The sequence below is a fragment of the Harmonia axyridis genome, chromosome 7 (assembly GCF_914767665.1).
Source record: "Harmonia axyridis chromosome 7, icHarAxyr1.1, whole genome shotgun sequence".
NCBI classification, from domain to species: domain Eukaryota; kingdom Metazoa; phylum Arthropoda; class Insecta; order Coleoptera; family Coccinellidae; genus Harmonia; species Harmonia axyridis.
The window spans coordinates 34,997,818-35,016,480 of record NC_059507.1 but is presented as its reverse complement, the minus strand read 5'-3'; the positions used below and the strand labels follow the sequence as shown (position 1 = coordinate 35,016,480).

Below are 18,663 nucleotides of genomic sequence, written 5' to 3'. Positions count from 1 at the left end.
TTTAACAGCTGTCAAGTGATTTATTCTCAGTTTGGTTTGGCAATTCATCACGAATAGACTCACGCGTGAACAACGCTTGCAAATAGTGCAATTTCATTTCGAAAATAATGGTTCTGTGCGTAATACGTATCGCGCACTACGTCCATTTTAGCGATGAAGCGCACTTCTGGTTGAATGGCTACGTCAACAAACAAAACTGCCGCATTTGGAGTGAAGCTAATCCTCAAGTGTATGTCGAAACACCGTTACATCCAGAAAAACTGACTGTTTGGTGCGCTTTATGGGCTGGTGAAATCATTGGTCCGTACTTCTTCAAAAACGATGATGGCTAGAACGTTACAGTCAATGGCGATCGGTATAGAGCCATGATTACTAACTTTTTCATTCCTGAATTGAACAACCATGATGTTCAGGAGCTGTGGTTCCAAGAAGACGGCGCAACATGTCACACAGCTCGTGCCACAATCGATTTATTGCAAGACACGTTTGGTGACCGCCTAATTTCACGTTTTAGACCTGTGAATTGGCCTCCAAGATTTTGTGATTTAACACCGCTAGACTACCTTCTGTGGGGCTATGTAAAGTCATTGGTCTAAGGGGATGAGCCACAAACCCTTGACCATTTGAAAGACAACATTCGCCGTGTTATTGCCGATATACGGCCACAAATGTTGGAAAAAGTCATCGAAAATTGGACGTCCAGATTGGACTGCATTCGAGCCAGCCGTGGCGGTTATATGCCAGAAATCATATTCAAAATGTAATGCCACAAAATTTTCTTGCGGATAAATAAAATTCATGTCAATCGAATAATCCATCGTTGTTTTATTGCAATTTGAAGTTCTATAGCTCTAAAAAAAACACCCCTTATGTAAAAGCTATTTATGAATTTTTTTTATGTTGTGATCATTTGAAGGAATCAACGATACAACTATCTACAAAGTTTCAATTCAAACTCATCGATTGTTTTCGATTCAATCGCAGAAGAACATTTCTGAAGGGACTTATTCCGAAACCACTAAACATATTTGACCCATAATCTTATACTCAACATGCGCATTCAAATTCAAAATTTTTCTAAAAATTACAAGACTCTAAGTCCTTCATTTCAAAAGTTATCGAGTTCACCAAAGATCGCCTATATTGTGTTGAAACAATAGGCGCGCAAAAACATAGATCTTCTTCGAGATTTCCACAAAAATTCCTGTTCTCAGATCTGATTCAGTGTTAGAACAGCAAGGAATCCATAGATCCTTCGCCTTGGACGATTATCCTCGTCGGTTTCTGGTATTGTAAATATCTTGAACGTGACAATCGTACATGTGCAAGTCCTACTCAACATTTTTCTAATTTATGTAATATGGCTGGCGAGACTGCTCCCGCAGTGGCGGGTTATGTGAGACAAATGTGAATTTATAGCTGTTGGATTTATTCTCAGCTAAGAGGCTAAAGATGATCTTCCTTTTCTGGGAACGATCTGAATAGAAATTTTAATAATTTTACAACATTCTGTTCAATATCTGGCTTTGGTCAAACATAACTAGTCACTCAATAAGTTCCGAGCATGGCACACAGATACCACTTCATTCCTCGTTTGTGTCAAGCTTTAAAAGATGCCTGTCAAATTTTCAGAAAAAAGATATAAGTCTGTATCGAGATATTGATGGATAAGTGGCTTTACATTGGTTGCATGGAAAATAGATAAAAACGAGTTTCGTGTATTGTTCTAGCCACTATATGGTACTTTTTGATCCCTAGTCTGAAAAAACCAGAGATATGAATGTTTTGGAAATAGAAACAAGTAAATCACTATAAATCATAACAAAATAAAAAATAAGTTTCTTAATATTGAAAAACCTCCAGGCCTTGTTTGATTTCATAATTTTCCATTCAGGATCTAAGACACATGAGGCATCTTATAGATTTATCGCCTAAGCTATTGCGGCTTTTTGTAACTGTAAGAGCAGCTGTAGAAATTTTTTTTCAACAGGAGTTGAAGATGCTAGCGTTGATGAAAATCCTTGGCCAAGTTTGGAAAGATATTTCTGAAACTACCAAAATCTATCAATAGAATTCATAGAAATGTGAAAAAACTACTAATAAAGTCAAACTGGCGAATGCTTCAGTCTCTCGGCGCTCGAGGAATCCTCTTATTTAGTCTAAGTGCGCACGAGATTACAGAAATATATGCCGTGCGACCAGTGCATATCAAGCTCAAGTAATATCAAGTGGCTTGATATCAAGTCAAGCAATGAATATCTAAAATCAAGTCAAGCTGAAGTATGTAAATTTTCACTAGCTTGATTTTCAAATCAAGTGGTTGGTTAAAATGTCAAGCTACTTGGCTTGATGAATCCCTAGTCCCGCTTGCTCACCGCTGATCAAAAGCATCAGTGAATGAATGAATCGTCGATTCTTAAAATTGCTTAATCTCAATATTGCGTTTATAGGTAACTGAGAAGAAAACATGAATTCATCAATATATTTTTGAGTCAAAGAGAGCGTCAGCTAAGTATGAAAAGCAGTCTGTGAAAGCCATCTAAAGCGACCAACATCTCAAACATCAACTAGAAAGGTAATGGTTTTCGTATTTTTGGAGTGCATGGTATATTGTTCATTTATTATCTTGACAAAACGTGTTAGTGCAGAAATGTAACGGGTGTTTTTTTTCGAGGTATATAACTTTAAGTTGGCATTACTGTTCAAGATGGCGACCGATTTAACAGCTGTCAAGTGATTTATTCTCAGTTTGGTTTGGCAATTGATCATGAATAGACTCACGCCCGAACAACGCTTGCAAATAGTGCAATTTTATTTCGAAAATAATGGTTCTGTGCGGAATACGTATCGCGCACTACGTCCATTTTATTTTGTTCAACGATGAAGCGCACTTCTGGTTGAATGGCTACGTCAACAAACAAAACTGCCGCATTTGGAGTGAAGCTAATCCTCAAGTGTTTGTCGAAACACCTAAACATCCAGAAAAACTGACTGTTTGGTGCGCTTTATGGGCTGGTGGAATCATTGGTCCGTACTTCTTCAAAAACGATGATGGCCAGAACGTTACAGTCAATGGTGATCGGTATAGAGCCATGATTACTAACTTTTTCATTCCTGAATTGAACAACCATGATGTCCAGGAGCTGTGGTTCCAACAAGACGGCGCAACATGTCACACAACTCGTGCCACAATCGATTTATTGAAAGACACGTTTGGTGACCGCCTAATTTCACGTTTTGGACCTGTGAATTGGCCTCCAAGATCTTGTGATTTAACTCCGCTAGACTACTTTCTGTGGGGCTATCTAATGTCATTGGTCTATGCGGATAAGCCACAAACCCTTGACCATTTGGAAGACAACATACGCCGTGTTATTGCCGATATACGGCCACAAATGTTGGAAAAAGTCATCGAAAATTGGACGTCCAGATTGGACTACATCCGAGCCAGCCGTGGCGGTCATATGCCAGAAATCATATATAAAATGTAATGCCACAAGATTATCTTGCGGATAAATAAAATTCATGTCAATCGAATAATCCATCATTGTTTTATTGCAATTTAAAGTTCTATAGCTCTAAAAAGAACACCCTATACTACTCACTCTTGAAGGTGACTTTGTTGACGAATAAATTCGAATTTTAAAGAATATATGTCTTGTTGCTGGTTGGGTTCTGGACTAACGAAGTGCTAATATAGCGATATATCGGTCATCGTCCCTACGCCACTGGCCGCGGTTGCACATAGACTCGAGCATAGAGGCCAGTGTCCTCCGTCGACTTCATGTAGGTCAGCGTTAATTCGACAAAACACAATATTCCCAACGGCATTACCACTGCAACTCCCGTAGTCCACGGATTTCAACGATTCCATATTCAAATTTTCATCAGCGCGCGTATTTTAACTGGCGCAATTGGGGAGAGATATCATCAATTGCACCAGTGGTTCCGGCCCATTCACTTCTATGAATTCCCGTCGTCCTCTATGACCCGGCAGTGGCCGAATTGGACGCCTTGTTACGGCTTGCAGTCGATACGAATTTTGTGTTGGCACTCAATCTGGCAACTTCAAGTGGTGCTGTATTTATGAGGTTTTTGTAGTGAGACCGGCAAAGTTGGATAGGGGTTTTGCGAGGACATTAACGATTCTAATCAGGTATTTGAAAGTTTCGATAGCCTTTTATTTCTTCGTATGTCAAGGAAAAATTTCAAAATTTCATTTGTCGATAGACCCATTTTAGACTTTAGTGGAGGAAGTTTCATCGCACCGGGACCTCAAGGTCTATTATGCCCTTCATCAGAGCTGATCTCTTCATCTAAGTTTACATCTCGCCCTGCAGTTGCATAGTTCTAATGAAATCTAGTATCTGGGATGGCTTCATAAAACGTTCCTTCCTCACTTCAACATGTCTCTTGTCTAAAGCATTTTTTAAATTGACTAACAATGGCAAGGCATTCCGTCACCAGGTGATCCGGAGTTTCTTCCTTCTCTTCACAACATCTGCAGTGGTCGTTTTCTGGTAGACTCAACCTCATGAGGTGCTTCCTAAGGCGGCGATGCTTCCACAGACCCATAAAGTACAGACCTTATGGTTGCAAAGCTCTGTCAGCAGTCCCTCAAGATATCGAAGCTCAGCTTGTGTTAGCTACATGAATTTCTTTGTGTAGAACAGAGAAAATTTTTCATCAACGCAAGTATTCCTCCAGAAAGATCTTTCAATCCTATGTACTCATTGCTGAACTACTACCATGTTGTGTTCTTTTCCTAGCCCAAAGAAGGAGTCAGGTCCAGCCTGTCCAGCTAGGTATCACTCTCATGCCCTTTTTGGATGTTCATCGTTTTGTTTTTATCTCTTCTTAGCAAGATGCTTCATGATTTAACAGAAAAAGCTGTAGCTAGATGATTCCAAGTTACTCACCATGATCTAACTCTCCATGTAAATATACAGGGTGATACAGATTTCAGTGCAATAACTTCAGCGTCATATAAAACAACTCCTTCCATGAGAAAAAATCCTATATTATATCCTAACAAACTTCGTTTTCGAGATACAGATTGTTAAAGTTTGAAAAAAACTAGCATTCATTGTTTTAATTTTTAGGTATTGAAGTCTTGATAATGTGATATTTCGAATTAGGTAAGGGCCAAAATTACTCAGTGGCGTAGATATAGGGGTGCGAGGAACCTTTTCTTATTGGAAACCTACACCACTATCTTCTTTCGAAAAAAAAATTTTTTCATTTCTGAAAACAACAGAACTTCATCTGAGATTTTGATCACTTTGGAAGGCTTTCGCCGACTGTTTTTCACTCAACTGCTTTCTTCTAGTCAGAAGTGAATCCATATTAATGCAAAAAATCTTATTTTTCCGGCGAAGCTTCAAAAAGCTTCCTCATTGACAATTATTTACTTCAATTTGCAATACCCAAAATCATTTCGTGGATTTCATTTTTTGCTAGATAGTAACAAATATGCAATATATTTTTTCAAAACGAACTTGAAAAATTATCTTATACCAAATACAGTCGAACCTCTATAACTCAAACTTGAAGGGAAAGCGAAAAAAGTTCGAGTTATGGAGAGTTCAACTTAGAGAAATATCCAACACATACTTTCCAAAAAAAATTTATTACCTCATAATAATAATATAACAAACTAAAATTCATTTCTGATAACTTGAATCATCCAAACTAGAATATGATCTTAAAACAATAACGAATTAAAAAAAATCAGTTATTAAAGTTTGCCTAAATGTTTTATTGTTTAGACGATAGGCTTCAAATTTCTTGCTTATTTCGAATATGAGAGTTAAATCGTCATCAGTTGCAGCCTCATTCATTGAAAACGCAAGCCGAATGGTTTCAATTGCTTTAGCAACTTCAGCGTCAGAAGGCTTTTGTCTTGCAGCTCCTACACTGTCATCTTCATCGTCATCTTCAGGTATGGTCTCTGAAAAATTTTCCAAGTCTTCTTGTTTATTGTTCACATATTCCAAGATCTCATCCTCTGAAGGATTTTCACTTGTTATAAGATCCACGTCCACATTTATATATTCCTCCAAAGAAACCTTATCATCAGCATTCAATACCTCCAAACATTTAAAAACAGACTCTTGGAGATCTAAAGCTACCTTTTGTTCACTGGTCATAATTTTTTTCAATTCTGATAGCGGCAGTTCGTCTTCATAGTCATAGAAGTTATGTGTCCCAAAACCAGCCTTTCTGAAGCAGTTTTGAATAGTCTCCTGGGTTAAATCTACTCTCCACACTGCCGCCGACGTATGAATGCAATCCAAGAGATCAATTTTGGGGATAGTGCCATTGGACTCAAATCCATCTAGTACTGTTTGTAAGATCCTGCGTTTATAATGAAATTTGAAACTTTTTATAATTCCCTGATCAAGAGGCTGTAATTTTGATGTCGTATTGGGTGGAAAAAAAATCAACTTTATTGCCTTCAATCGATGATCGATATTTGGATGAGCAGGGCAGTTGTCAATCAGTAATAGAACTCTACGATTTTGAAGTTGGAAATGTTTGTCTAGATTCAACAACCACTTTTCAAATATCTCACTCGTCATCCAGGCCTTTTTGTTACTGTAATAAGTAAGGGGTAAACATTTCACTCCTGCGAAACATCGTGGCTTTGCGCTTTTCCCTATTATTACAGGTTTCAATTTCTCACTGCCACTCATATTTGCTGCTAATAAAAGAGTCACCCTTTCCTTGGATAATTTGCCTCCGTAACATTTTTCATTTTTGAAAGTTAAGGTTTTATCTGGTAAGCATTTGAAGAACAACCCAGTCTCATCTGCGTTGAAAATATCGTCAGCTTCGTAAGGAGCTAAAATTGTAGGAAGAACATCTCGAATCCAGTTATCACACTCTTCTTGATTAACAGCAGCACTTTCCCCACACGCTTTTTTTTGCAATACACCATGTCTAAAACGGGAAAAATAAACATGTACTCATGTATCGAACAGAAACAATAAGAATCATTACCTTTTTTTGAATTTTTCAAGCCATCCCGAGCTAGCCTTGAAATTTTCATCTCCCAATTTTCTGGAAAAATCTAATGCCTTCTGTTGCAAAATGGGCCCTGAGATTGGCAAATTTGCTTTTCTTGAAGCTTCGAACCACTTGATCAATGCAGTGTTCACTTTCTTCTTAGGCTTATTTCGCTTCACTACACAAGGGTTATTCACTTCTGCACCAAACTTAGCTATTGTATCTTTGTTTTTTATTATAGTGCATAATGTACTTTTCGGAATATCATATTCTTGGCAAATGATTTTTCTGTTGACACGATTTTCCACTTTTTTTAAAATTTCTAACTTCTTTCCGATCGTTAAAGACTTCAGTTTACGCGGCTTCGACATCTCACCAACTCCAAACATATTTCATTCCAGAATCAGATTGGTGTTATTGTTATGATGTTTCATTCGCGGTATTTCACACTTGGTTGGGGGAATACCCTAAAATGTCGGTAACGCGAGCATCTCAGCCAGCTACGCTGACACCTTGTGGCAAGAAGCCAAAACTCCGATTTGATTGTTTTCGAATGTTCGACTTAAAGAGATCTTTACTCTGAACGGACGCATCATTGAGTTCGAGTTGAAGAGGTGTTCGAGTTATAGAAATTCGAGTTATAGAGGTCGAAATACAGGGAATTTTCGAGAATGTGAAGGGAACGCTCAGAGAGTACGAGTTGAAGAGGGGTTCGAGTTATAGAGGTTCGAGTTATAGAGGTTCGACTGTATAATCAAAAAGTTTAACTTGATAAAAATAGATATAAAAAATAAGAAAATATCAAGCATTTGAAAAAGTAACTAAGACACATTCATTGTGACACTGACAACACTAGATGATAATAATAACAGCTATAGAGATTTTGATAGTGTCTTATTACGAGTATATCAAAGTTCAAGCCTGCAATTGCCGTTGTCAATAAGTCAATTTGAATCTTTTTTAGCGTCACTAAAAGAAAGACTCCGAAGTCTTTATTATCCGCATGCAATGAAGCTTTGTTCTTCACCCAATAAAAGAGTGGTGAAAATTCAATTTGTTTCGCCCTTTATGTTATTCTAGTTTTCTTCATACCCAATTTTCTAAACGTCCGAGTTATGTAAATCTAGGGCAGTTTATTTGGATTGGATTTTGTTGGGAAGTTTCTATGGAAAATTCAGAATTTATAAGGGTGGTATTTGGTGAATTTTATATATGTATTTTGTGAAGATTTCTGGATAAATTGACTTCTAATTAGAGAGTGTATAATTCAGTCAAATAATGGAAGGTTCAATGAAATATCAATATAATGTTTGAAGTAATCATATCTCATTTAAATAAATTTGAAGATTAATTGATAATGGGTTATAATATAATCTTTTCTGATTACGATTTTGCATATACCGGTTTATCCATGCGTGGTCTGGATTTCTGAGCCTTGTTCCAATGACAACCAACATCCGTCAAGTTATCGGTGAGATATTGCCCGAAATGTCCCGGCGAGTCATAAAAAATTACATTACAACAATCGAGTCTTGTCAGAAACACGCGGAGAATATTCAAATCATTAATGAATAATTTCCCAGCTTTATATTGACATAAACTTATGATCGATAGTCTTAATGAAAGTGTTTTTTTTTTACTTTTACTTTCGAATCCAAACAGTCAACAACGTTTTATTTAGCGGTATTTTGTTAAGTTGTTAAGTTCTGCTCGTGGTAGCTTCAAGAGCTTTCTGATATAGGTAACAAATTTCTTTGCCTGAGTAAGACCCGCAGTATTTCTCCAGAGGATTTTTCTATTGTCCTACTCCCATAGTTGGACCGTAGTCTTATATTGGTATTTTCCAAGCCCTTAGAATAGCTCAGGACCTACAGGTGCCAACCTTGATGCCTTTTTTGCAAATCCATCGGCTTTTTCATTTCCTTCAATACCACAATGCCCCGGTATCCATAGTAGAGTTACTTTATTGCCTCTGGTCAGTTGCTTTATCCACATATACTTACTTCTATTTGATACCTATAGACCTAGTGTGAGTATTAAAATGAGAACCAAAATACACTGCGCAAAAAAAGTAACGCACATTATGGAAATCTCAAATTTATTCTACAGCTGAAGGTGTTCTCAATGATAATTATTTTTATCAGAATTATGCATGCATATGTTATTCACTTTCAACGTTTTTCTTCAATACAGATGTTTATTTCCAGCAGGAATAGAGAAAATGATATTATCAGATTTTGAATGTATTGGCTCCATTCTGAAATCAGTTGTTCTCGATCAATTCTAGTGATCGATAGTTTTTCTTTCGTTTGATTTTTACACTCGATCGCTATGCAACGCGAAACATGCAATTTGACCCAAGAGGAATGTGCCCAAGCGGTAGTTTTGCGAGAAGAAGGGTGGACATACACAAGAATTGCAGAAAGGTTTGGAGTTTTCCATACAAGTGTGTCCAGAATGTTGCAGCGATTCAGGGAGACAGGTATGAATGTCCGAAGACCAGGACAGGTATTGAAAAACCGTCAAAAAGGTAGTAAAATCAGGAGAATTCAAAAGGGTCAACCAAGCAAATACAACCCCCCTAATCGAGACTCACCGAACAGCAAACCCTCGAAAATCTCACCTTTGCAAAAAAAAAGAATTGAATTCCATCTCTTCCTGCTCTGACTCCTTGCAGATCAAGGGGCCCACGGAATTGTATCGGGGTCAATTTAATATCTTCCCGCGCCAGATAACTGGACGCCATTAATCACGTGGGCAGGCAGGAAACTAGAATCGCTAGGGTCTATATCCTATTACTAATACTAAGAACGTAGCGGGCGGGTCGTAGAAATATATTTTTTGCATCCGTTTTTGCCCCTCATCCCGAATTTTTATGGGCGCTAAGGTCGTTTCCGTGAAAAATGAAGGTTCTCGGCCATCTATCGGATATATCGATATGTTAATTCCCAAGGTGAAGGGTCAAGGGGGAACGTAGGAATTTTCATTTTGGGGATATTGATCTGTTGGACCTTGGGGGATTAGTCAAATTTGACAGGTATTCTTGGGAGGGAGGCTGTAAAGATGAAGGTTCGGTTTTTCCACGTTTTTAATCTTGAAGGTAGCTTGTGAAAAATTTATCATTCTCCAGCAATAAAGAATAACAATACGATATGAAATAAATTTCAATTTATCTTTTTCGTTTAGAACTGAGCTTTTTCAAGCACTTCAATTCTTTGATTTTCTTCACGAAAAAAGGGATATTTATGTTCTTATAAAGGAAAATCTTTGAGATCAAAATACACTGCGCAAAAAAATCAACGCACATTCTGAAAATCTCAATTTTAAAGAAAGTTAACTCTACATTGACTTCAACACTTTTACTCACAGCAATAATATTTTCGATCGAGCGTGCATTTCGGAGATGTATGGATCTTAAGCCAATAATAACCACTATGAGTTTTTTCACTGTCTTACCAATTGTACGCTTTTATCGAACTCAATCTGTGCGTAATGAACAAAAAGTACTTCACTGCAGAATCATTATTTTTCACAATTTTCACACGTTCAGCTATAGCTGAGCGATCCATATTGTTAATAGGCTAACCTTCAACGAAACATAAGTATGGCGCTTTGGATGACATTTCTGCTTGATATATCTCATTGAAATAGGGCTGTGATATGGATAACTGAGAAGTCTAGAGAAACTGGAGTGTGCACTTTTTCTTTAGAAATTATATATGACGCAAACTAATGATTAGCCAATCTCCCTTTTTTTCTCCATTGGCGGTAATCAAATGATGTTTGCTCAATCACATTTGAATCCAAGGGGCTAGTCACTACTAAATTCGCCAGATAAACTTTATCAAGAGTTACCAGTATTTAATCGTATTAACAGTATTCTTCAATTTGATCGGTGAAATTTATTCCACAATTTTTTTCTTGAATCAGGTTCAATTTTGAGTTAATCTAGAAGTCAATTAGTCCTTTAACTAATGTAGACGTTTCAATTATATTATCAAGCCAAAACCACAACATAATACTCAATGTTAAAAAAAAATCGAAGTTTAATGAGCTGGTCGATTACTTTGGCACACAGATTATTTGGCTGATTCATATCTTCCTTTAAATAGGAATTTCTGAATTCTTAATTTCCAATGGTCCCTTTATTGTTCTGGTGTTTTTTTTCGAGGTATATAACTTTAAGTTGGCATAACTGTTCAAGATGGAGACCGATTTAACAGCCGTAATGTGATTTATTCTCAGTTTGGTTTGGCAATTCATCATGAATAGACTCACGCCTGAACAACGCTTGCAAATAGTTCAATTTTATTTCCAAAGTAATGGTTCTGTGCGGAATACGTATTGCGCACTACGTCAATTTTATCGTCGACAAAAGCGTCCATCAGATCAGTTAATTCGATTAACCATGGAACGTTTTCGCACCACGTTTACTCTAATTGATAACTCGCATCCCCAGAGACGCCGTACGGTGCGTACAGAAGAAGCTATTGCTGCTGTAGAGCGTAGCATTGAGGAAGACCCGAATGAGTCTATCCGCCATCGAGCACAGGAATTGGATCTGTGTCTATCCACTTTATGGAAGATTTTGCGGAAGGATCTTGGTTTACGTGCTTACAAAATCCAACTCCTGCAAGAATTGAAGCCAAACAATCATCAAGTAAGGCGTAGATTCGTCGAATGGGCCCAAAATGAGATTGCCGTTGTTCCCGATTTTCATAAGCGAATTTTGTTTAGCGATGAAGCGCACTTCTGGTTGAATGGCTACGTCAACAAACAAAACTGCCGCATTTGGAGTGAAGCTAATCCTCAAGTGTATGTCGAAACACCGTTACATCCAGAAAAGTTTGGTGCGCTTTATGGGCTGATGGAATCATTGGTCCGTATTTCTTCAAAAACGATGATGGCCAGAACATTACAGTCAATGGTGATCGGTATAGAGCCATGATTACTAACTTTTTCATTCCTGAATTGAACAACCACGATGTCCAGGAGCTGTGGACATGTCACACAGCTCGTGCCACAATCGATTTATTGAAAGACACCTTAGGTGACTACCTTATTTCACGTTTTGGACCTGTGAATTGGCCTCCAAGATCTTGTGAACACCCTTTATATGAAAACTATCGCCAGAATGAAACTCTTTGTTTTCTACTCTTTAGATAACTTCGTATTGATTCAAGTTGGGAGTCTCGAATGCCATACAAATATAATTTTCGGAGGAGCTTTTCATGCTTCACACTGTCAAACGCTTTAGATGTTCGTCTACCCCCTTCTTAGAAGGTGTATCTGTTTGTCAAAATTATCATATATTGGAAAACTCAATCGAAACAGTTCATACGTTTTCGGCCATCGTTTCCAACAAACCGAAACAATTTCGATGCAAACCCTTCTCAAATCCCCATCGAAACGAAACTGCATCTGGATAAAACTACCGATGCATGCACTCCTACGAATTGAAAGATAAGAACCTCCACTACTATCCAGACGATCGAAAATCCAAACCTCCCATCTCCCCTGCACCCCACAAAAAAAAATTAACTCAATTAAAACAGCGCCTCTGGCGAGAGGCGAAATTGCGTTCCAAGCCTCCCCACCACTACCACTCGGAGACGGAAGCCACTTCCTCGGATTAGGGTGTATATTTTCCAGATTCCGGAACGTCGATATCAATAAAAAAGAGTTTATCCGAATTGGTGTTCCAGTTTTCAGACGGTTTCGCTTCAACAGTGTCGACAGATAATTTTTAGGTGGAATTGGACGACGTGAGCTCGAGCCAGGGCTCAGAGAAGGAGAAGGCTGGATTGTTTTCGTACAGAGATTATCGCGTCTGCCGGGCTTGAGCTTCGTAAGGGTGGGATTCTGCTCTATTCTGGGGTTATCTTGGAGCGACTGGCTTTGCCGTAATCGTTTTCGCATGCTGGAGTGTTTGGGAGTGTTGTAATTCGGGTAAGAAGTGGGCTGCTGGAGTCTGTTCGAAACGGTTCTGAGACAGTACTGAACTAATCGCTGACATTTTAAGGTTAAGTAAGTGATTGGCGAAGAAAGTTAATTATTAACCCACAACCACAGGCGAGAAGTCAAATTGAAACCGTCCTGGTTTCAAATTTTATACACTGCGCAGGAAATTAACGCACATTCTGAAAATCTCAATTTTAATGAAAGTTAACTCTACATTGACTTTATAACTAATTTTTTATGTTCACATTAAATGGAAGAAAAATTCATGATTTCACCGAATCTTATGTGAAAGAAGAGAAATAAACAATTTTCAAAATACTGGAATGCTGATAAGTGATTTAATACTTGGTTTTTCCACTCCTTGCGTTAATTACAGCTCGGCAACGACGGCTCATACTCAAAATGTTCTGATCTAATCCTTCCCAGATTTCTCTGAGTTGGATTCCTAAGTCATTAAGAGTAGCTAGATGATTTTCTGGACTTCTCAGCCTTCTATTGAGGTTGTCCAAACCTGCTTAATCGGATTGAGATCTGGACTTCTTGCTGGCCATTCCATTCGAGAGACTTCAACCTCTTCAAGGTACTCCTGAACGATGCGCGCACGATGGGGTCTGGCATTATCGTCCATAAATATGAAATTTTCAACAATGTTTGGGGCAAATGGCACTACATGCTCTTCAAGAATGTTTCTCATATACCTATCATCATTCATAGCTCCATTATCAACAAACACTAGGTCTGTGCGAGCAGCCAAAGATATTCCACCCCATACCATAATCGATCCTCCCCCGAAACCAGTAGTATTCAGGAAATTGCACTGAGCATATCTTTCATGTGGACGTCTGTATACAAGGGAACGTCGATCACAATGGTAGACGCAGAATCTAGACTCATCTGTGAAGAGAACTCTTTCCCAATCAGCCTCTTCCCAATGGATATGCTCTCTCGCAAAATCCAAACGCGCCCTTCGATGGGCTGGGGTAAGAGCTGGGCCTCTTGCCGCGACACGAGGCCTTAAATATTCTCTGAGGCGATTTCTTATTGTCTGAGTGCTAATTTGCACCCCATGAGTTTGCTCAAGCTGATTTTGAAGGAGGCGAGCGGTTGCAAACCGTTGTCTCCACGAAGAAACTCTCAAGTAACGTTCTTGAATGGCAGTTGTTACCCGTGGTCTACCCTGTCCTGGTCTTCGGACATTCATACCTGTCTCCCTGAATCGCTGCAACATTCTAGACACACTTGTATGGGACACTCCAAACCTTTCTGCAATTCATCTGATAAAAAATACCCAAAATTGTTGCATATACTCTTTCAAAATCAACGTATTCAGCGTCTAAACGATAGTCAGTAATATCTTCGTTACCATCCACTTATCACGAAGACCTTCTTTCTCCAAACACCTACTTGGGTTTAATAGGTCAAAGAGGGAAGGCGATCCTTCAAGATACCAGCTCCAACCCGCCTCTGTGCAAGATAAATAACGAGGGGCTCTAAGTCCCGTACGAAATTTGTTTTCGAAGTCAGTCGAAGCGTGCTCGCTGCAGTTGCATCCCTTATTTTATATCCCTTTATTTTATTGGCGCTGCCGAATAACGCCAAGTTGAAGAACTCCTATAAAACAGGACCTGGCGCGTATCAAAAACTTGGCACGTTGTCTGATCCGTCTGTAAACAATATTATTTTCCTGGATGCACGTCAATCCGTTCGTATGATTTACAGACCGGAGGACGATAAGGATAACGTAGTTCCGGATTTTTGGATGGTTCCAATTGGGTCAGTAAGGGAGAAGCGCGGGATGGGGATTTGGACTCGATGGAGTTTGTTCCTTGACGGGATGAAAGATGATTCCCGAATCGAGGTGAGTTGTAAACACAGGTCGAGGAACTTTGGATGGTGTATGTCCTATATTTTTTACCGGAAGCTGAACTGGATTGGATTTCGTGAGATTGTGTCATCATAATGAGCTTTGTAAAGGGTGTTTTTTTGAGGTATATAACTTTAAGTTGGCATTACTGTTCAAGATGGCGACCGATTTAACAGCTGTCAAGTGATTTATGCTCAGTTTGGTTTGGCAATTCATCATGAATAGACTCACGCCTGAACAACGCTTGCAAATAGTGCAATTTTATTTCGAAAATAATGATTCTGTACGAAATACGTATCGCGCCCTACGTCCATTATATTTTGTTTAGCGATGAAGCGCACTTCTGGTTGAATGGCTACGTCAACAAACAAAACTGCCGCATGTGGAGTGAAGCTAATCCTCAAGTGTATTTCGAAACACCCTTACATCCAGAAAAACTGACTGTTTGGTGCGCTTTATGAGCTGGTGGAATCATTGGTCCGTACTTCTTCAAAAACGATGATGGCCATAACGTTACAGTCAATGGTGATCGGTATAGAGCCATGATTACTAACTTTTTCATTCCTGAATTGAACAGCCATGATGTCCAGGAGTTGTGGTTCCAACAAGACGGCGCAACATGTCACACAGCTCGTGCCACAATCGATTTATTGAAAGACACGTTTGGTGACCGCCTAATTTCACGTTTTGGACCTGTGAATTGGCCTCCAAGATCTTGTGATTTAACACCGCTAGACTACTTTCTGTGGGGCTATGTAGAGTCATTGGTCTATGCGGATAAGCCACAAACCCTTGACCATTTGGAAGACAACATTCGCCGTGTTATTGCCGATATACGGCCACAAATGTAGGAAAAAGTAATCGAAAATTGGACGTCCAGATTGGACTACATCCGAGCCAGCCGTGGCGGTCATATGCCAGAAATCATATTTAAAATGTAATGCCACAAGATTATCTTGCGGATAAATAAAATCCATGTCAATCGAATAATCCATCGTTGTTTCATCGCAATTTAAAGTATTATAGCTCAAAAAAACACCCTTTAGTTACATACACTACCATACCTTCCTGTACCATTGAATTCATTAAATCCAGGACAACTGAAATTATATACCTTTTTTTTTAGAGAAAAATACCGTCCTTCTAACTACAACCTCATAGAAAATTAATTGAAAACTGCACGTCGGTATGGAAACCACGTGAAAAATCCATCGAAAAACCTTGATCGACAACACAAATCGTACCGCAAAAATCGAGAACCTTCACCTTGAAGAACCAATAACGCGTAATTTCCAAGCAACAATAAATGCCCGTGTTCTAACCAACTGAAATTGTCAACATTCCGCTTCGGTTAACCTTTCGTAATAAAAAGCACCAAACATTCGATCAATTTCGGGGCTATATGCCGGTCCAGAGGCTGTGGAACGGCACCGTGCCCAGTAGGTGCACTCTCATGTGGAGTGCGTCTCTTTCGAGAGAGAAAGGTTCAATAACCGTATTTCGAATATCCGAAATTTCGCCTTGGCCCGCTTTCCGAACACAGCTCATTTGCGTAACAAAAATCGACGATGAATTAAATGTTTCGAAGTCTTGATATGATTGTTCGAGAATTCTGCGCGGTGACGGACTGGTGGTGGCGAGTCTGGCTCTTTGGGGGGATGTTAGATCGAAGAAAAGGATGGAATTGTGGGAAATGTGAAAGCAGGTGCTTTTTAGCGCTTTTTTTTGGAATTCGTATTCAATGAATTTCATCACTGAATTTCGCATGTAACTTTTTGCTTCGATGTAATCAATTCAATTTTCTAAGCACAAATCTGAAACTTCTTGCTCTATGACATTTCATGGAAACAGAATGCCGTAATATTTCCAACACAATGTCATTTATCACTTTTTCGAAAGAATATTCTTCAAGAACAGAAAATGCATGTAATAGTTTTTTTGTACCAAGGGTATTAAGTACCAAGCCGTTTAGGTATTGAGAGATCACCTCTTAATACAATAGAATCTTTTTTGTTATATCTACTAGTTAATTACTACATCCACAGATTTTGAAATTCAATTTGCTCATAGAGAAAATATATTGATTTTTTATAAGACTATCGACTGCCCAAATTCAATTTTAAACATTGAAGAAATGGAAGGAAATTGTAAAATTTCCGGAAAAGCAAAAAAGGCAGTTTCATTATATTATCATTACCGAAAAGAAAAAGTCACGAAATTCTTATGACAAAGATTTTCACAAGTTCTGGCTAGAAATCAACGAATCAGATTTTTCAATGTACAAAATTGCATTGATATTCGGTGTAAGTATTTGGTAGATGCCGACAGCAAGAACTTATAAATATGCTAGCTACTCACGTAGAAGGTTGAAAGTGAATTCTTTTGGTATTGGTAAATGTATCAGAGACAAAAGCCGATATAAAGCTCGTTGTCACAATTGTTGAAGAAGACATAACAAATGGTTCAAAAGTGATAAGAGAATAATAATATATCTTTATGACCACGGGATTTTCCAGGAAAAAGGCTTTTTCTGACCTATAGAGAAGGACGTTATATTAAAGGGTGTTTTTTTTAGAGCTATAGAACTTTAAATTACAAACGAGGGATTATTCGATTGACATGAATTTTATTTATCCGCAAGATAATCTTGTGGCATTACATTTTGAATATGATTTCTGGCATATGACCGCCACGGCTGGCTCGGATGTAGTTAAATCTGGACGTCCAATTCTTGATTACTTTTTCCAACATTTGTGGCCGTATATCGACATTAACACGGCGAATGTTGTCTTCCAAATGGTCAAGGGTTTGAGGCTTATCCGCATAGACCAATGATTTTACATAGCCCCACAGAAAGTAGTCTAGCGGTGTTAAATCACAAGATATTGGAGCCAATTCAGAGGTCCAAAACGTGAAATTAGGCAGTCACCAAACATGTCCTTCAATAAATCGATTGTGGCACGAGCTGTGTGACATGTTGCGCCGTCTTGTTGGAACCACAGCTCCTGGGCATCATGGTTGTTCAATTCAGGAATGAAAAAGTTAGTTATCATGGCTCTATACCGATCGCCATTGACTGTAACGTTCTGGCCATCATCGTTTTTGAAGAAGTACGGACCAATGATTCCACCAGCCCGTAAAGCGCACCAAACAGTCAGTTTTTCTGGATGTAACGGTGTTTCAACATATACTTGAGGATTAGCTGCACTCCAAATGCGGCAGTTTTGTTTGTTGACGTAGCCATTCAACCAGAAGTGCGCTTCATCGCTAAACAAAATTCGCTTATGAAAATCGGGATCAACGGCAATCTCATTTTGGGCCCATTTGCACTATTTGCAAGCGTTTTTGAGGCGTGAGTCTATTCATGATGAATTGCCTAACCAAACTGAGAATAAATCACTTGACAGCTGTTAAATCGGTCGCCTTTTTGAACAAAAATGTCAACTTAAAGTTATATACCTCGAAAAAAACACCCGTTAGAATAAAAACAGTATTGATAGTTTTCATAATATATTATAATTTTGATGATAAAACTCATATAATTTCATTTCTCTGTTTACATTATGCCCAACCAAGAGCCATCTCACAGCAAAGGAGAGAACCCTAAGATTCACAATTTGCTTTTTCTTGAATAATCTTTGAATTCGGAATATTTTCCCAACAGAAATAATAAACCATTATGTAATATTCCCAGTGTTTTTATATTCGGAGCCTAAAGGTTAAAAAAAATGCATTTATGTCATGTTCCAGATGATATAATCCGATATAGGTGCCCTGTGCGTGATTGAACATTTCCCATTTTTCATTTTTCATCATGATCCACCGTTTTA

General features: G+C 38.5%; 2 protein-coding genes across 4 annotated transcripts in view; both read right to left on the bottom strand.

Annotated features, from left to right (window-relative positions):
* Positions 1-18,663, bottom strand: part of LOC123684141 (lutropin-choriogonadotropic hormone receptor) — a 186,003-nt gene that overhangs the window by 155,485 nt on the left and 11,855 nt on the right. The window lies entirely within an intron of this gene.
* On the bottom strand, positions 5,520-7,757 carry LOC123684142 (tigger transposable element-derived protein 4-like). Its single transcript, XM_045623290.1, has 2 exons — positions 7,003-7,757; positions 5,520-6,942 (listed from the first exon to the last, which is right to left on the bottom strand). The coding sequence occupies exons 1-2, from the start codon at positions 7,395-7,397 to the stop codon at positions 5,721-5,723; spliced, it is 1,617 nt and encodes a 538-aa protein (XP_045479246.1). The 5' UTR covers positions 7,398-7,757; the 3' UTR covers positions 5,520-5,720.